The sequence below is a fragment of the Leptinotarsa decemlineata genome, unplaced genomic scaffold (assembly GCF_025532065.1).
Source record: "Leptinotarsa decemlineata unplaced genomic scaffold, Ldec_3_MD MMD2_tig00026336_RagTag_RagTag, whole genome shotgun sequence".
Lineage (NCBI taxonomy): Eukaryota > Metazoa > Arthropoda > Insecta > Coleoptera > Chrysomelidae > Leptinotarsa > Leptinotarsa decemlineata.
The window spans coordinates 540,544-561,188 of NW_027412692.1; the positions used below are offsets into that span (position 1 = coordinate 540,544).

At 36.0% G+C, this 20,645-nt stretch overlaps 2 protein-coding genes and 2 long non-coding RNA genes across 6 annotated transcripts in view; 3 read left to right on the top strand and 1 right to left on the bottom strand.

Annotated features, from left to right (window-relative positions):
* Tmem131 (Transmembrane protein 131) overlaps positions 1 to 8,375 on the top strand; it is a 27,395-nt gene extending 19,020 nt beyond the window's left edge. For all 3 annotated transcript variants that reach the window (XM_023160060.2, XM_023160072.2, XM_023160064.2), the window contains 3 exons: positions 2,531 to 5,197; positions 5,942 to 6,201; positions 8,013 to 8,375. In XM_023160060.2, the coding sequence (XP_023015828.2) occupies positions 2,531 to 5,197; positions 5,942 to 6,201; positions 8,013 to 8,111 (3,026 nt within the window). In that variant the 3' untranslated portion in view covers positions 8,112 to 8,375. The remainder of the gene's footprint in view (positions 1 to 2,530; positions 5,198 to 5,941; positions 6,202 to 8,012) is intronic.
* Positions 8,199 to 12,389, bottom strand: LOC111505301 (uncharacterized). Its single transcript, XR_002722105.2, has 2 exons — positions 12,125 to 12,389; positions 8,199 to 8,728 (listed from the first exon to the last, which is right to left on the bottom strand). It is a non-coding gene; the product is annotated as an uncharacterized lncRNA (long non-coding RNA).
* Positions 12,390 to 12,576: 187 nt separating this feature from the next.
* Positions 12,577 to 13,819, top strand: mRpS10 (mitochondrial ribosomal protein S10). Its single transcript, XM_023160010.2, has 4 exons — positions 12,577 to 12,719; positions 12,776 to 12,990; positions 13,416 to 13,617; positions 13,673 to 13,819. The coding sequence occupies exons 1-4, from the start codon at positions 12,717 to 12,719 to the stop codon at positions 13,745 to 13,747; spliced, it is 495 nt and encodes a 164-aa protein (XP_023015778.2). The 5' UTR covers positions 12,577 to 12,716; the 3' UTR covers positions 13,748 to 13,819.
* Positions 13,820 to 14,577: 758 nt separating this feature from the next.
* LOC141485792 (uncharacterized) lies at positions 14,578 to 17,391 on the top strand. Its single transcript, XR_012467460.1, has 2 exons — positions 14,578 to 14,784; positions 16,624 to 17,391. It is a non-coding gene; the product is annotated as an uncharacterized lncRNA (long non-coding RNA).
* The last annotated feature ends 3,254 nt before the right edge of the window (positions 17,392 to 20,645 follow it).

Here is a 20,645-nt window from a genome sequence, read left to right on the forward strand (position 1 = left end):
GTTTATGAATATATCTGATTCGACTTATCAACAACAAACAAAAGTTCTATGTTTTACTAAGAGCCAAAAATATAATAATAGTAATGATAATAAATCGATTTTATTCACATTTATAACAGATTTTGACAAAACGATATATTATAGATACTCTGACTTGTTATTTGATGAAAATTAATAACACTATATATCCATGATGATAATAAAATTTTAATTCAAACGCGTTTTCTTACAAGGTAAGTTCATCAGTTAGTGGTACCAGTAATTATACCATATATTATAACGTGTCGCTGCGAAGTGTTTTTCAACTTAATCTGGTGTTTTTCAACTCCACTAATATGTAGAGAACGATTAATGTGGATTATAAAAAGAATGGATTCAATAAAAAACAAAATCTCATTAATTTGTAAGAGAAGTAATAAGCCATAAACAAAATCATAATGATGTCAATCCTTAGACTTAGAAAGCTTGAAGTTCATCACCCATTAAACATGAAAGAGATGTGTTATATTACGGTTTGTAACATGAATTTTTGAAACACTAATCAGTTCAATTGTAAAAAATATGGTTAACTGGTGAAGTCCCAGTTGCAAACCAGGATTATTGCTGTTATAGAAGTTTTGATTTTGAAGTTGAAATGCTTTAGATACAATCACGCTTTGCTTTGTTCGACTAAAATTATGGAACATTTTGACATTGATGATGATTCGGGTCATTATTATATTTTGACTTTGGACGGTTTTGACATGTCTTGGTGAACAGAGCTTTGATATGGAATTGGCAAGAGTATAATTCAACCAACTTTCCATATATTCTTCTTTATAAGACAACATAATTTGATTAACTCCCTTATCTAGTATTAGGTTGTTTCAAAAAGTTTTGTCCGTTTTAATGGCATGTGTTATTGTAGCTCCTAATCACAATAAATATTTATTCTACTGTGTCGTGGAATATACTGATCGATGGGGAATTTTGTACTCTACATTGATGCTATTCAGTTTTCTTCCAATTTTAATTTTGTACCTCTTTTCAGCTTAATACTATATGATGTGGTTAAGCGATTTTCGGTAAATTTTCCTGTACGAATTCAAATTGAACCAAAATGCTGCCAAAACAGACCGAAAAATCAACCAGGCATTTGGCAATGATAGTGTTAGTGAATGCACTGTTCGACGTTGGTTTGCGAGATTTCATTCCGGAGATTTTAGCATCGAAAATGAGCCCCGAAGTGGTCGACTTACAGTGATCCAGGACGAGGATTTGAGTTCCCATGCGGTTTTTGATGGTTTAAAACGTATTGGAAAGGTCATTAAACTCGAAAATTGTGTGCCCCACGATTTGAACAATTGACAGAAATTGTCACGTTTCGAGGTCTCTTCTTCTTTGCCTTTGCGCAACCAGAACGATTTTTTTTCACGTTCACGTCACGTGATGAGAAGTGGAGCGTCTACGACAACAGGAGACGTTCAGGACAGTGGTTGGACACTGATGGGCTATCCAGACACTTCCCAAAGGCAAAAAACCACCAAAAAATTACCATGGTTACTGTATGATGGTCAGCGGCTGTTGTGATTCACTATAACTTTCTGCAACAGGGCCAAAATCACAGCAGAGTCCAATTATGAGTTAATTGACGAAATGTACAGAAAATTGCGTCAGCAGCAGCCGGCACTGGTCAACAGAAGAGGTCCGAACCTTTTCGACGACAATGCCCGTCGTACGTTTTACAAATCACCATCCGAAAATAAAATGAATTGAGCGTCGAAGTTTTGCCTCACCCACCATACTTCCCTTTCGCCTACCGACTATCATTTTTTCAAGCACTTCGACAACTTTCTCACTGGTAGAACCTTCGCCAATCATTAACAGGCAAAAACGGCCTTCGTCGACTTCATCGAATTCCGGGCACACAATATATATGCTGACGGAATTAATCGACTTGTGTTAAGTTGGCAAAAGTGCACCGATTCAAATAGCGTTTCCACGAGATGTTACAGTTTAAAGTAGACTCATAAAAACAGACAAAACTTTTGAAATTACCCAATAGTAAATGCACCAATTGAACAATGACGCCCTGAATTACTCGAGTTACTATTTTCTGTTTTGTAGTTATTGTTATCATTTCTATGATTCGTTGATAATTGTAAAATTTTTCATTAAACTCTTATGTAAATTTGAGGTTAATGATTTTGTTGTTTCAGATTGACTTTCTTGAAAATAAGTATGGAATCATAAAGAACTTTCCTCTCTATTTTTCAAGGTCACGGTGACCTACGGTATAAGGAGAGGTGTCATTTTTTCTATTTCTAATGTGTTTCATATAATATGCAACATAGGGGGCTTTTCAATTAAATGAGTGAATTGGTATACATTTTCTCAGTTCAGCCTATTCTGATAGTCAATAAAGTTAACAGGATTATTGTTATGAACATTTGCGTTGCGTTTAGTTAGGGTTAAAAAATATTAATTCAAATTCAACTCACAGCTTGATGTATTATTTAGTCACATCTATAAAAGAAATCTTATTTTTCAGCTCAATGGTTGAAAACATTTTCACTACCTAAATTCGTCTCGGACTTTGATTTGCATCTGGTCAACGTATTTTATAACAGATACTTGAACTTAACCTCTAATGGCATGAAGAAGTGGCAGAATATCACGCTCAGATTGGACACATCGGAAGTTAGAGGGCATATTTTCAAAACCAGAGTAAAACTAAGCTGGCCAAGTTTGATTGTCGAACAAAATTCTGAGAACCGCTCTGTTTTTATGTTTCCTCTAACGCAGGTTGGGAATTTCACATATCTGAACATTACGGTTCGTAATCCAGCTAGTTACAACGTGGTGGTACAGCTGGTGTTTGATAGAGATTATCCAGAGATGAAGACGTTATACAACGGATTACCACCCAACTTGCTAGTGAAAAATTCAAGGGAATACACTCCTACACACGGTTTTTTTTTCCCGAACAACACCAAAGATAAATATCTTGATTTTTTTTCGGAAATGCTGGGGATCAACGCGAATAGAAATACAGTGCCCATTTTATTGACACCAGGTCAGACCCAGAGCGTACTTGTCGGTTTTTATACGGAAGATGTTAATCCTCACTCAGCGCTACTTTTCCTTAGAAATAATTTGACAATTCTGGAAGTTATTAGGCTGAACGCTCAGGGAGCGCAGCCATCGTTCAAGTTCGGAAACCGTAAACCAGGGTCGACTCAACTGCTGACCTTTGATTTAACGGACAAGCATTTCAGGGAATGTGAGAGGCATAAGTCGTCAGCGGGATGTTCCCACCCACACTTGACGGTTAAACGAACTTTCACTGCCAGAAATATCGGGGATGTACCGCTTTACATTCATAGTTTTCACATAAATGACTATGCTTGTGTGGGATATGGTTTCCGAGTGATGGATTGCGAACCTTTCGTGCTTCCCCCGAATGGAACAAAAAAAATTGATATAGCATTCACTCCGGATTTAACTTTAACAAAAATCACCAGAACCCTAATTCTTGGCACCAGCCTCAATATTCCGGTGAATTACACACTGTACACTACCATACCGTCATCTTATTTGCATCTGTGCTCGGATCTAATAGCTAGACCAACGTGGGAGATTTACTTGAGCTATTTGACAGTGCTGTCGATGGGAATTTTATATATTATTATTTTATTTGCTGCCATGATGGATGCTGATCGAATTAGAAGGCAAGCGATGGGGTCTTTTATCGCCCCAAGTAGTCCTACAATACAACCCGTGTTGGATTTAAGACTAGTTGGCCAACAAATTAGGGAAGAAATTCAATCAGCTAAGACTGAGAATGTGTGCGAGGATAAAAAAGTTATTTGTGAGGATAAAGCATCGCAGAAAGAATTGGAAGATGAAATTAAACCGAGGTCAGAGAGTGATCAATATACGGCAGTAGTGCCAACAGTTAGTAAGCCTAAAAAGAAACTTGGGAAAAAGAATAGCATTGAAACTAACCAAAGTTCACCTCCGTGTGACGTCATGATCCAAGAAAAGTTTGAGAAGAAACAACAGAAAGAAAAAATAAGCGAACCAAAACATAAAGTTAAAAAAGAGAGTAAGGAGTTGTTGAGAACTGAAGAAAAAGACAAAAAACATGTACAAAATATTATACAGAAAGAAAAGGAGGTTAAGAAACCGCTTTGTAATAACAGAAAACATACCAAAAACAGTAGTGTACCTGTATATGAAGAAGAAACTTCATCCACAACTACCGATAGCAGTAGTTATTATGAAGATCCTGAAAAAGAAAATAACCAAAGAAATATATCAAAAGTTTGCTCAAAGAGTAAGTTCCGCAATGTAAACAGTGAAACTTCGAAACCTGTTATACAGGAAAATTTGAATCATACGTCCGAAGTTAAACACGTCAGTTTCAATCATAATCATCATCACAACAGAAACAAACATCAAAAATCCTCACAGAAAACGCCGAAGATCGATAAACAGAACAAAGACCATGAGGCTAATCCAAAAGCAAATGAACATCACAGTCACGGCAAACACCATATTCATCTTCGAGAAATGAAAAAGAGGGATAGGTCTTGCAGAGATCGCAAGGAAAAAAGTAACTTTCACAAAAAATCTTCCGACAAAAACAAACAAAACGAAAGACAAGTCAAAGAGTCTGATAGTATAGAAAAACGAAAAAACGCGAGCTGTTTCAATATATCTTTGCCCCCATCTACGGTCCCGTGTATTTGGGGCGAAAGTAGGGCTAGATTCAGCGACGTAGTAGCAAGAAGTGATATGGGGTGTTCCTCTAATCGCCCTTTGGCGCACAGTAGCAAACCCGTTACCAATAAGCCAACTATGTATGTGGAACCCTACAAACAAACCTCTTCTGTCGAGTTGGGGCCCATCGGTTCTAAACGCTTGGATTGTCGCCCTTCCAATGAGGTCAATCGCAGATCATTGAATGATGATAATTTCAGATTGAATGGCAATAATAGTAGATCTACCAGTGATATTATTCACGATGAGTACTTGAATTCGGAAAACATAATTCTCGATTCCAACAGTAGTTATTTCTCGGACGAACTCCGTTTAGATAACAGTAGCAGAGAAAATACCTATATGGATGATACTTCAGCTGTCAGTAATTGGAATCATCAACAGGATTATGGAAATCTTATTGAACCTTCTGATACTAACACGTCAATGGAGGGTGAGTAACAGAATTTACGTATTTATTATCATTTTCAACTCTTGACTATATCTTATCAAATAAATCAATATCTAACTAATGGAGATGGAGACTTTATCACATAAAGTTTTTGTAGTTATATGATACGGTCAATGTAACAAGAGTTATGCCATTTCACATACACCTATATAAAATATTTCAAAATGTTTGGTGAATCATTTATGAACACTCATTTCATCTGAAAATTTTTACAAGAATTTCCATACTCAGAATGGAATAGGGAAAATCTACTTGAAAGAATGAATGGTTGGATTTCCAAGATGCCCCATTTTCTCAAAGTAATTGTAAAAAACTTTTTGTTAGGTGAATAGTATTTTCACATTTGACAATTTATCTTTACCAATGTTTATATATTTTCAAACATATTTTGAATTTGAATTTCCCTGTTATGAACAGCCAATGTTTCTTGGGAAAGTTGAAACGAAGTTATATTGGAAAAATAAATATTTATTGAAGTTATTTAGCAAGATGGATAGATATTTAATAAAGAATGTAATTTTTTCCAATATTTCAAGGAATCCTGCTCAGTATCAACACCTTAGACTACTCGTTTTCTTGGAAAATTTCAATTATATATGTCTTTGTGTCTGTTAAATCTCTATGAATTTATATTGGAAAATTATTCTTTTTTATCAAAATTATTTGAATCCCTGAAATCAATTCCAGTATTATTATTCTGAATATTATGTATTGACGGTATTTTAGATCCATGGAACCAAAGTTTGTTAAATTCAAGCACGTACTGGGATAGTTATAACCCGTTACTGAATGATCCTTCGCTCATCAATGATAACTCTTTACTAATGGAAATGTCGCTATCATCCCCATCCCAAGTAACTTCTCAGTCGGCTGGTTATCTGTGGGGATCGTCTTCAGTCTGGCAACCGTGGGCTCCGGAAGTTACAAGGACTCCAACTAGAACGCCTCCTGGCTTCGATGAGTACCTGCACAGAAAAAGAGATGATGTATGTATTATTTTTAAGAATAACCATCTCTTGAGTTTTTTTTTCAAATTTTCACTATTTAATTTCGATGCAATTTGCCTAACCAAATACTGGGATTATCTGAAATTTTCTGGCTGAAGGGCAAGTTTATAGTTGTCGATTACAGTGCAAACTATTCCCCCTTCATTAAAGACTTTAACCCAATCGCAAAGTTTAAACTTGTCATATGGTTTATTCATCCAAATAACTTGAAAACAATAGGATGTTTGAACTGGTATTTGAAAATGTTTGTTGAAGTTTTTTTAATTAAATAACTGGGAAGGTCATGAAAGGTTGAAAAAATAATTTTCAGTTATCTGAATATGCACTGAAGAATTAAAACTGGTGCCCCTCAAATAACCAAGATGGGTATGGGTGAAGTTCATTTTGAATATATTTGGTTTAACTTTTGAATCAAATTTGTATCTCAATTGATTCGAAAGAAATACTTCTGATTTATTATGTTTCTGTTCAGAATATGTTTTTCCAATAACTAGCGAATGACAACCCTCAAAAGTCAAAACTTGTGCGAGTTGAGGATTAACGAGGTCTCACCTTTTACGTGGGACTCCTACTACAGTATTATATTGGTATTCAGTTCTTTCACTATTTCATCATGAAATACCAAAATCATAAGGAAAATAAAACAATATAGGACAAATTACAGTTAGGATTGCCCTGATTAAATACTCAGTTCTTATCAACATACCTTGAACAAGTTTTGCAACCATTTTCGGAAGAATATTTTTTCATTCCTCAACATGGGCATTGACTCAGAGTAAGATGCTACAAATGCAATACGCATAAATACAGACGGCTCAAAAACAAAAAAAGGCTCAGGATGTGGAGTGTACTCCAGATCACTAAGCCTAAGGATTAAGTGGGGAACGGGAAAAAATACCAGCACGGTCAAACAGAACTGGCTGATATCTCAGTCGCCACGAAAGAAGTAATCAGGAAAGGAATTTCTGGCAAAAACATAATAATCTGCACTGATAACAGTTAAGCCCTATTAGCCTTGAACAGACACAAGGCTAGTACTAGAGTGCCACCAAGATTTAGCCAAAGTGTCGGTAGATAATAACATTATCCTGAGGTGGATTAAAGGACACGACAGGAGTAAAGGTAATCGCATTGCCGACTTTTTGACTAGACTAAGAATTTTAGGCCCCAGTGGCACTTGACTTCGACAATTACGGAACTAGCCAAACGTTACACCCATGCTCAATTCCTAAAGAGATGGGATGAAATCAAAGGATGCAATCTTGCCAGGATCACCCTGGGAAGCTGGCGCCGAAGTAATATCTGGCAATGACCAGGAAAAATCTACGCTTAACAGTAGGATTTCTGACTGACCACTGTCAACTAAGGAAACACCTTCATAATATGGTGCTAGTGGACACACCTCTATGCAGGATGTATGAACAGGAAGATGAAACTGTCAGGCATGTCCTATACGAGTGTCCGGAGTTATCGTCAATAAGAGAGTGTGTATTCGGCGAGTCTTGCCCTACACCTGCCGATATAAAGGAGATATCTCCCAGTGACCTGTCCACCTTCCTGGAAAGGACAGGATGGACAATAACCTAGGAGGATAACTCCTCGGGAAGATGTACAATGGGTAACATGTTGCCTAAGTGCCTACATTCACCCTCCCTACTATACAGACACAGAAGTGCATTGACTAAAGTGGCAAAATTTTGCCAAACAATCTCATATATTGTCAACTTATTGCTTATCACTGACTTGACTTACCGAGTGTAAAGTTACAAAAATACGTTTTTATTTTGTAGACCCCGCAACCAACGAGAGACAGTTACAGCCCTTTCAATACTTCTCCATTGTGGAACCAACAACAGACCAATCCGTGGAACTACTCGCAAGGACACTGAAGATCATTTTTATTGGACTTGGTTGGGCCTTTTGCACTTATTCCACTTTCGAGTGGTAACTCTTTGATTGTGTTTTTGTAAGACTGCATGTAATTTAATGAAATACTCATGTGTGTAGGAAATCTTTAGTCCTGCCCAACTTTTTGATTTACTTAGCGAACTTAATCGATTGTGAACGTTACTACTGACTCTTTGACACAGAACTAAGCAGACAGTTGTCTGGTATGCCGACCCCTCAATAAATGTTATGAGCAAATGAAAAAATTGAATTTTTTTGTGAGATTACCTTCAATGACACCTGCTTCTAGTTTTCTTTCAATAAGGTCAATATGAAAACGAAAATAAGTGACAAAGAAAGTTTATTTTGAAGATTGAGAAAACAACTTTTGGAATTTCCAATTACTGAAAAGTATGAAAAAAAAATGAATATTAAAAAAACAAATTAACAGTGTACATAACACAGGTAATTTTGAAAAATATTCTGAATATTTTCACCTTGCAAATTCCTCAATTATTCGAAAATGAAAAGATGAACCACTTAACTGAGAATAAGGGTCTCAAATAAATGTACTTTCCTCCATAAAAATCCAATCGCATTGGTGCCATCTTGTTTAGTTCTGAAAAATATTCATTATCAGATTATCCTTTCTTCATATGTGTAATTTTATCAGATGGGTCTTTTCATAGATACAGTAAGTAACAAAAATGGAAAAGAACTACTGAAAAAAAATTAAATCAGTGGAGAAAGGACACAACATCAAAGATAAAATCACCAGTTGTGATTTTTACCACTGTTGGAGTTATCATGTTATCAAGCTTAGGTACCCTTCAAGGCCGTAGCCAGAAAACAATTTCGGGGGGGGGTTTGGTTTGGTGGAACAATAGAAAAACATGAAATATAAAAATAATGAAAGAAAGAAAATGGTGTTACATGATCATATATATTTATTAGAAAACCATTACAGAAATATTAACATCTTTTTACAAAATCAATTTTTTTTTTCTAGCTTTCTTTGCAGCAAACAAATCAATTACCTCCTCGGTGTCGATGTTAATTCTACGGTGGATTGATATTAACGCCAAACCGTTACGGCGTTTCAGAGAAGAGAAAGTCCTTTCAGGGGTACATGTGGAAACGGAGTGTCGCCAAGATCTTTAATAGTTTGTACGCACATTGCCCCGTAAGGTTTTTCCATTGTGTTTCGGGGAAGTTTTTTTATCTCTTTAAGGCACTTGGTTCGTTTTGCCAAGGACTTGATAAAATTTCTAACGGATTTTATAATTCCAATAGTATCTGTAGAGTAGGGAGGGTGAGTTTAAGCCCACAGCACTTAGGCCACACGTGACCCATTGTACATCCTTCCGAGAAGTCCTCGTAGGTCATCGTCCGTCCTCTCCTTTCCAGGAAGCTGGACAGATCACTAGGAGACATCTCCTTTATATCGGCAGGTGTAGGCCAAGACTCACCAAACACATACTCTCTTATTGACGATAACTCCGGACACTCGCATAGGACACCTGCAAAGAGGTGTGCCCACTAGCCCCATATTATGGAGTTGTTTTCTTAGTTGACAGTGACCAGTCAGAAATCCTACTGTTAAGCGTGGATTTTTTCTGGTCATCGCCAGATATTTCTTCGGCGCCAGCTTCCCAGGGTGATCCTGGCAAGATTGCATCCTTTAATTTCATCCCATCTCTTTAGGGATTGAGCATGGGTGTAACGTTTGGCTAGTTTCGTAATTGTCGAAGTCGTTAGGCCGTAGGTGCCACTGGGTCCTAAAATTCTTAGTCCAGCCGCTTCCTTGGCTAAAGAGTTGACAATGCGATTACCTTTACTCCTGTCGTGCCCTTTAATCCACCTCAGGATAATGTTATTATCTACCGAAGCTTTGGCTAAATCTTGGTGGCACTTTAGTACTAGCCCTGAGGTAACATGTTGTCTGTTCAAGGCTAATAGGGCTTGTCTGCTATCAGTGCAGATTGTCAAGTTTTTGCCAGAAATTCCTTTCCCGGTTATTTCTTTTGTGGCGATTGAGATACCAGCCAGTTCTGTTTGAACCACACTGGTTTTTTTTTTCATTTCCCACCTAATCCTTAGGCTTAGTGATCTGGAGTGCACCCCACATCCTGAGCCTTCTTTGGTTTCCATCTTCATTTCGTTCAGGTTTGGAGACCAGCTCCCCTACCCTTTTGGCTGATCGTTGGCCTTGAGAGGGACCAATGGGTACATGACTGATGGGTGACGGCATGAAGTCCTTAGACATCAGTGCCGCCCTTCACGGGATACCCCTACCTGGCTGGGGTGGGATGGATGAAAAAGTTATTCATCCTTTAACGGGGGACATGAGGGCCTCATTCGACAGAGTGTCGGGGCCTTCTATATCGGGAGGGGTCGTCTACAGCATAATCTGTGGCTTCCCTAACTAACGGGTTTTCGTGAGTTTCCGTTTTTTCGAAAACTCTCGCATTCCTCGACTGAATGGACTGCCGAATGGAAGGCAGCTGCAAATCTCTGCGGATGGCTTCATTCCGCACGAACCAAGGAGCATTCACAATCATCCTAATTAACTTATTTTGTAACCTTTCCAAAATGGAAATGTTGGACGGAGCCGCTTGTCCCCAGACGCCTGAAGCGTACATGATGACAGACTTGAACATCGTGTTGTAGATCGTGATCTTGTTTTTTAAACTCATTTTAGATTTCCTGTTGATCAGAGGGTACAGTCTAGCTATCCGACCCTCGATCTTGGATTTAACGTACATAATGTGCGGGTTCCAAGTGAGCCTACGGTCTATTAAAAGACCGAGGTACTTTACTCGCGCCTGCCAGTCAATCTCCCTTCCAGAGATTCTCACTTTTCTGGCCGGAGAAGATAGTAATCTTCCCATGGTTATCGCCTGAGTCTTTTCCGGGTTTACTCGGATCTTCCAATCGAGGTACCAGCGCTCGAGGTCGTCCAATGCACGCTGCATGTAGACGACGCCGAGCTCCCGCCCCATGGAAGACGAGAGTAGAGCCGTGTCATCGGCGTACAGGGATATCTTCACTCTATCGGACCTAGGCAGGTCGCTTGTATAGAATGAATACAGCGTCGTTCTTTGGTTTTTGAGCCGTCCGTGTATATATACTGGACGCTACAAATGCAATACGCATATGCGTTTGACCCATTCCTACTTCGAGGTTTACACCGGTCATGCGCAATCGTAACATGGCCATTAACGCAACCTCCTGAGATGTTTAAACAAGCCAATAGTTGTATTTGATATGATTTTTGGATGGGCGTTGGTTGTAGAACTTTCGCGGGAGATCAATCCCCCCCATCTGGCTACGGCCTTGGCAACCCTTCGAAACTGTCAGGGTAAATTGAGAAGGGTATGCCAGTATTGTGCGGAGAATTTCTTCCCTAGTGTTCGTCAACAAGGAAAACACTCCGATTTGAAAAACAATAAATGTAAATAAGATTGATATTTTGTTGGCAATATTCTAACAATTATGAATTATTGAGCAATTTATATACTGCTCCACTAAAAGAATTATTGGAATATAATGCAGCAACAGAAGGAAATACAGTTATCGAAATGAAGAGCCACCTGTTCAAAATGCATTTTCATATGTGTGGTTATTTAATTAAGAAAAACTTTGAATGTTCATTATGTTCAAATTTTTTTGTTGACATGCCTAAAAGCATTTGATCGCAATGAGAGTATGTGTGTGTGGTAATGAGAGTATGTGTGTGTGTGATAATGAGAGTATGTGTGTGTGGTGATGAGAGTATGTAAACGGTCTCAAAACAATCAAAAGAACATATAGAATGTACTTATCATGTTTACCGTTTGTTGTCGCAATTTGTTGATTACACCAGCGCTCTCATCGGTAGTAATTTGTACTGTAGCATACTGTGACGTAATGCGATGTAGGTAGATGTTGTTACTAGATCCCAATCTAGTAATCTATATTACAATCTAGCAACAGCATCTTATGTATCCGAAAGAATTTCAAATTTTACACTTACTGAAATGTTTCACAGAACTTGAGTTCCGTGATTCGTTCAAGTGGGAGATACATTTTCTTGATTTTTTCATATTCCGGATTCAGTCGTCCCGCCAGAAATTATTCGCTACCTTTGCTCGATCAAACAGGTGTGTTTAATTGTCACTAATTGTATTTCATTCACATCAAAAGTTATTTGCTATCTCTGCTCGATGTATGTTGATCGAGCAGAGGAGATAATAAGAATGACAGAATAGAAAGCATGACAGATCTGGAATAAGATTGGTTTCAACAATACACACCCGAGTAATAGGGATATTTTCAAATTTGAGGTCTCGTGTCATTTTGAACACCAATTTTTGAAGCCTGCTTTTTGAAAAATGGTTTTGTAGAAGTTTTTACGATTCAAATATATAGTAAATTATTCAACTGACTGAAGCTTCATACAAAAAGTTTGCATACTGTGTTCAAATGTTGTATCTTGGTGAAAACCAGAAAACCACCTAACGACAGGTGACAGCTGTCAGAATATAACTTGTAAAGGGGTAACACAATGTTTTTATAAAAGCTTTAATATCAATTTGATTTAAAATAGTTAGAAATATAATTAAAAAATGGTGATATATATTTATACCAATTAATGAAATTTGATAAGCTTATAGTCTGTTTTCAGAATGCATTAAAACACTTTTTGAGGTATCCGAATAGGGTTATTTCTAGATCGTTTTCCTCCCTTCCTGCCACAGAAAATACCAACGGGAAAGAGGAACTGGACAAATTATACAAGATTGTTGAAGTTGAACTTCGAGGAAATGATCCAGCCGTTCTGAGAAGTTTTTCCAAGTTTGCCGTATCTACAGGAAACCATTTAGATATTGACACAAAGTCGTGGGTACCTACAAAATGACTTTTACAGTACCAATGAGAGAACATTTGTGGCACCTTGTGACTAAAAAGTTTCAGATTTTTAGTATTGTTTCACAAAATTTCTGCAATGAAAAACCTAATGTTTTCAGATCTTCAAACCCTCATGTCCTTTCAAAACATTGAAAGTGGCATTATCATTATTTAATCTGTATATAAGTAGAGATTAATAACTTTGTTCATAGTTGCACCAAAAATATCTTTTGAAATATATACATATTGGAAAAGGATCCAATTCTTGGTCTGTCTCTATTCAAAATGAAAATATTTTTAAAACTTTCAATATATTCTAAAATTCTGGATATTCATTAATTATTAGGCAGCATTTGAATCTCCGTTTCTAATTAGTAGAGTCACAAAAATTATAATTCAACTTTGTTTATTTTCAGATGGACTTTGAGGAAACCATCACACGAAAGATACACGGTTTTGAAATCAGTTCATATTTATAAAAAACACAGAGTACAATATGAAATCAGAACATACTATTCTTTTGTTCAGTATAAACATTTAACTGGATCAACCGCTGACACATTATTAGAGTACATTGAGAGGAATTTACCCGAAGGAGTAGCTCTCAAAGCAACGAAGGTTTTTAATTGTTTTTCAAATCATTTCGAAGAGTTATTTAAAATTTCTTTTTTAGGTCGAATTGCAAGAACTACCAGAACATATAACCCCTCCACAAGAAAGTAATATAAATCAACCTGAAGTCATCTGAGTTCACATGTGAGTAGATGAATATATTTTGTAGTTGAAAAAAATTTAAAATAAAAAATAATTGACAAGATTAGTTTCATTTGTGTTTGCAATGTTCATCTTTATAGTAAAGCCATTAAGTGGTAAGATAAACAAAAAGAATTTTTCAAAATCAATTTCGTGATATCTTTTTAATTGATGCTTTCAAAACTTTGCATTCGCGAATGTTGATCGGTGTTAACCATCCTTTGTTAAATGTTACTTAATATTGTTAGGAATCACACGATAAAAAGTAAGACCACGTTAATCCTTAGCTCGCACAAGTTTCGACTTCTGAGGGTTGTCGTTCGTAGAGGTGCGACAGCTAGTTAACGGAAAAACAGATTTAGACATTATGTTACATCCAGTATCATTTGTTAATGGTATTCTACCCAACTTTTTGTACATACTTTTAAATACCCCCTTTTTCTAAAATATCTAATACGAGGCCATCTATTCTTATTTCTTCTACTGTCTCATAGATGGCCATAGTTGTCAAATTTCGTGCAGTAGGAGAGTAACAAAATTATTAAAATCGATATACTACGGCAATTATTCTATTGAAAGATATATTCACACTTCCAAACCGATCATGGTCATTTAATAATCTTATGTCTAAATATTCATAAAGCTTATCTCTTTTGAATGCCACTATGAGGTAGGATATATTTTTATGGGTCCTGGAAACTTATTCGAATTATTAAAATATTGGATCTTCAAAAGAACTTACAGAAGCGTAGAAAGGCAAAATGTTACCTATTTGTTTATATGATCCACTATAATTTTGACTCAAAGGTCGAAATTTCAACTTTCATCTCGAAATGTCTACTTTTATCTAGAAATTATTTCGACTTTTATCTCGTAATTTCGACTTGAATGTCATATAATTTTGACTCAAAAGTAGAAATATAGTTTCTTTAGTGCATTATAATTTACTCCAAGGTGTTGTTAACAGGAGCTTTGTGAAATTGTTGTGTGACTGAAATTTCAATGAAAATATGAGTATCAATAACACAACAGGTAAATAATTCAATTCTTTATTCCTTTTATTAATATCCATTTATCTCGAAAAGAAATATATTGAATCATTTCTGTTACGAGTATAGTTAGTTAAAAATGTAACTGGTGGAATATAAGAAAACTCCTAATTTAACTCGATTTACAAAAATTATAACAAAAGATTTGTTAGTAATCAAGTTTTCACGTCAAAACAAGATTTACTTTACCTTTCTGATTATTATATATTTTATGTTTCTAAGTTTCAAATATCTGAAAAATATCAAATTGCACGGTATGTTCACAACTGTTTTACTTATACACATTTAAATGCCCATATTTTTATTTGGGAAGCTCGGGTAGCAAAAAAGTATTACTTACTGAATAGAACGATTCCTCGAAAGAAACAAGTTTTTTGATAATGAACATAGTAAACCTGTTGAGATACTTGATTTTTCTCATAAATCTCATTTTACACACTATTTTTTGGTCATGTGTTCCATTTTTTTTGCATTGTTGAAATGCTCGATTACTCTTTGAAGTTTGTTCCACATATATGTATCCGTAGGTACTGTATAATGCAAAGAACTTAATGAAGAACAGTGTTAGCGTCCATAGTTCATATACATATGAGTCACATACATATGAGTCACATATGAGTTGCTCTAGCAATGTTTTTTCAGGCTAATGATGATGACTTTTATGATCTTGTTGCTTCGTACTTTTCATTAGGATTCCAACATAAAGAAATTTCTAAATGTTTTGCAAAAAAAACAGATTTCTCTTCGGACCTTGAAGAGAAGGTTATTTGAAATGGAACTTTACAGACCTAAACATTTTTTAAGAATAGAAGATTTAGTGGTATTCATAGAAGACGAATTAAAAACATCTAGTCAACTTCATGGTTACAAATGGATGTATTTACGTTGCCCAATGAACAATTTTATTGCAACATAGCAAGAACTCCTTAGTTTACTGGATTCAGTTGGAGTGTGCAAATGAAATCGGTTATGTCACAGGCAATACGACATTAACGGTCCAAATTATCTATATGTCGATTCATATTGTTGTAGATCATGCCCGAAAGAAAGTAACTCCGGCCGCCGCTGGCAAAGATAAACCAAACGTGACGTAGCTAAGAGCGCAGAAATGCCCAATGTTCCCTGTCGCTCGAGAAGCAGCGAGTAATTATTCATGAACTTCGAGAAAAATTCTACGATGTTCGATTACGATATTTAATCGCTAGCGGCGGGCATATACACAGTGAAGTGACCGTTACAGTGCGGTACGCGAAGTGATCTAGTAAGGCGATACATATTCAAATAATAGTTGAAGTTTCAGTTGAAGTGTTCGTTGTAACTAAAGTGAAATAAAATTAAGTTTGATTACTCAGGGTAGTCAATTATTGATCAACCCACGAGGAAAAACGTAACAAGATGATAAATTAAAGCCCTACGGTATCTGTATTAACGGCTGTATAGATGGTTTTTCGAGGCGAATCATATGGTTGAAAGTGGGATCAACCTCAAGCGACCCGAAGGTTAAAAAAAATCATTAACTCTAAATCAATTCCTAATTTCAACAATAATCATTTCGAACTGATGTTGAAACAAGAACAAATATTTCAGTTGAATGTACATTTTTGAAAATGCTCATGTCAACGATATTTCATTGAATTTTACCACACACTTTATTATTTCTCATCTTCACACTTGAACAAATTTGTAATTTTGAAAATCATACCATCGTGACATTCGTCATGGTCAAAACAATAGAATTGAATACTACAAGTTGATTTTTCTCTGATTCAAATATTTTCACATGAATTCAAATTTTCCCAGGTAATTGGAGGATATTTTTTAGAAGCAGTGAAGTCCAACGGAGGATGTCCCAGGACTTTACGAACCGATATGGGCACTAAAAATAGAGATATGGAGAGGATACAAAATGCCTTTCATGAAGTATTTGCTGAATCAACAAATTCAGTTTTTTACTGATACAACTGAAGAAATTTCCAGTAGAATTTTATAAAAATTTTGAAAGAATACTCCACATATTCATATCTTGAACATCATGTAGAAACACAGTTTGCAATGGCAACTAACTAATACTATCGGTATGTTCTTAGAAGAGATCCAACGTTCATTTCTCAGATATTATGGTTTTTCTCTCCTCATTTCGAAAAATCATTGAGATCTAATGACGCAAAAAGACCTAACTGGTCTTTTTGCATCATTGTATTGATACATTTTTTGTAGATAATTTTATGATCTACAATTTTTGTCTGAAGTATTTTTATGATAAAACTTACCGTTTTGCTGAAAATCGCGAAAAACTTATTTTTGGGGAACTTTAAAATTTTATTTTTAATTATATTTTAAATAATCCTACTGACTTTCAGCTTGGTGAAAATTTAGGTAGCTTCGAATGTCTAAATTGACAGGAATAACATGAATAATTACTCGCTTGCCAACTTCATAGAAAGTGGCGAGTACGGTCCATACTATTATGTAACTTTTCATACCAATATTTTATTAACTTACCTATAACGTGTCACAAACTGAACCATTCATTTAAAAAAACTGTACGTTAATGCCTTTTGAAAGTAATAAAAACTCTACGAATACCGAATCACGTCTACTCTTTGATTTATCTTACCATAACTTTACCAAACTTCAGTCGTCACTCAGCGATTTGAGTGCTTGTTCTCTTGGTTTCTATTTACATGGGATTTTCATTTGCATTTACATTTTATTTGGTGGAAAAATTACTGCGTTTGTTGAACTGTGAAAAAAGAAGCAAAAGTAATATGAAATAATGATGAAAAATATTAGTATCCTCAGAATTTTTTCCACAATTGGTTGTAGCATTTGTGCCTCATTTCAAGACTTTTGAAACTCCCACATTCCAGGAAGAAATGTTATCCTAAATTAGGAATCTTCTTTTTCATACATTTTCGAAGGGATATTTTATTTATTAAGTTATGATTTCTTTTCTTCCTAAATAATTACTGAAACCAAACATTATTGAATATTCGTTCATAATTATTTAATCAGATTACGGTTTCTGGTTTTTGAAATGAAATTATGTAAGTACCTTTATTTTTATCGCATATCGGATTGTATGATGATGCTACAACCAGTGCCAATTACCTCTGATAAATTCTATTTTGTCATTAGAAGTCACATTTCTTTGTCAATTGCCAAGAAATTAAAAACAATTCGCTAACAATATAACTATTCCAAAAATACAACCGGCACTGAATACCGGAATAAATACCAAGACAGACAGCAAGGGTATATGTTGAGTAAATTTACTGTAAATTTCACTAGAAGAATGAGTAGATCGGGCTGACGTGTACAATAACACGTTTCGCTTTTTTTTGATTTTGTAGTATATAGAAGACAATGTTTCTTGATGAATGTAAAGCCCTGTTTTCCTAGCGACTCATTTTTCGCGTCGCGTGCGACGTGTTACGCTCAGCACGTCTACTCCTCCATAGGGGTTTAATGTTTGAGCGCAACACGTTCCACGCCGACGTAATGCCCGACTGCTTCGAGAGGAGTCTATTCGATTTCACGCTGCGCAATATAGTCAGGTTTTGTCCAAGAACGTTTGTTTCGTTTGATGTGATAATTGTTATTAGTGACTTCTTAATGAGGACGGAGCCCCTGAGCCACAATCCACATGCTTTCCATCAATAGAGAAACCCCAACGCCTCCAAAACTCCTTAGCTTTCTGTTTGCAGTCTATCTGGTTGAGAGGGGGCAAACGATAGGTCTCCTTATAATAGACGGCGATATTCGGTAACCCGTGGCCAAAAACCTAAAACAAAATCAATAACAAGGTATTTTAAGTGTGGTGTTTATATGGAGTTTGAACCATCATTCAAACATTACATTTTATATAATTATATTTTTTTTTCGGACATGGCGAAAAAGTGTCAGATACCATAACAGAGGAAAAAAGAAAAAGGATCCGCAGAAGGTGCCGCTAAAAAATAGGGCAATTTACTGGAACCGTTTACAATTTTTGGATGCAGTGGAAGATGAACGAAGAGTTCAATATAACAATTATATTGAGCAAAAAAACTGACATTACAATGAAGTAAAATACAACCAACAATCAAAAAATTGAACCATTAACACGAGCTGAAAATGAAAAATTATTAACAAGAAATAAACATTAAAAGTTTCCAAGCCAAGTTACTTCGCGACGTTGCGATTGTTAGTATCCACAATCGTGTTCGGGTGATAAGTTATCATTAATTGTTGTTCCTGCAAAAATAGGAAATTGTTCCATAACCTTGCAGGCCTATCAAATTTTATTCTGTCTTTACTAAGCCAATTCCGTTAAAGGTACAAAAAGTGGGTGTTTCTCAAGTAGTAATAGCTCAAGCATGTTATGTTTTTTGCGAGGCACTGGATGTTCAGGTGAAATAAACTTGAATTCTGGCTTGGATCATCGTGGTAGCCAGTAAATGCCATTTTCGGAATCGATATCTGCGTTAGGTAACTTTTTTATTTGAAAAAAAAGTTGCATCAACCCTTTGGGTTATTAACAACAAAACATTAACATTTCATGAAATATATTCTATTCACAACATTGACGCTAGAAACTGTGTGACATTGAAAAATACTATATCCTACGTGGAATGCCTATTTCCGCTAGGAACTCTATGACACTTCCAAAGTTGCCTTGCTCCCAAAAAATTCCGAACAGATGCTGAACTTTTGTCGTTTTGTTGCAAAATCAGGGTTGAAGAAAAGATTTATCGGAGTTTCTGTGAAGAAGAGTCGCTTTCTGTATTAGTAAAGGATACCTCTTCGGCCAGTAATTTGTTTCATTAATGTTTTTTGAGCTTCGTGCATCTAGTTTTAATATACTTTTCGTTTAAACACGGATATATACTGCCTATCATGCCCAATATCTTGGACATCGTTAGTGTGCTGTTTAGCTACGCTTAGAGGGTCATTGGATCCATAACCATTCCCAAATAAATCTTTGAGAATGAGAATTGATCACAAAATTTCCTGAGTCGATGAAGTTTTAAGCTGGTTTTATACATTTTTCAACGGATTTCGTTTCCTTGCTATCAGCTCTTATCTTTTTGGAGATACTCGATGATGGCTTCCTAAATAGGTCAAGTATGTTTTTCATCAGTTGGTGTCAGTGTTTCCGTAATCGTTCTTTTGTTTTAGCTGTTGGAGTTTGTAGAAACAGATGGTTCGCTAGGTTGTGGAGTTGTTTCTTTTCGTTCCGACGGTGTTTCTGAAGAAGGAGATTCATTATGATCAGGCGATGGGAGCGATGGTTCGTTTGAAGCTTTGGTTGTTTCTGGAGAAGGTAGAGTGTCCAGCTCAGCTAATAGTTCATGAAGTTCAGCAGTACATTGGAAAGATATATGGCCGGGTTGGCGGCACTTGAAACATGTAAGGTTGTTAAGTGACAGATATACTTTGTACGACGTAATATCGTGAATCACTAAAATTTATTCTGGAATGTTGACATCTTCTGGTGGAATTATATAGACTTGCCTTCTGAAACTCAGTATGTGTGCAAAATCGAAATTTGACATGTTGACTCGCAGTAATGTTATTGGTGATATCTTCAGGCCTATTTGATGGAGAGTCCGTTTTAGAAGAGAGTGGGGAATGGTTGGGCTGACGTTGGACAAAATTAACCTCTTTTTCGTAAAATTTTATGGCACATAGTGATTGTATCGTGTTCATTCATGAACGTGTTCTGTATTAGAGAGGTGAATGCAGATTCGGTTGTTGGAGATCCTTGATGCAAAAAGAATTTGTTAGTGATTCACGAGATTTCCTAATGCAAAGAGATATTTTTGGATTTTATTCCATCAACTGAAGGAAAATTTATCGCTT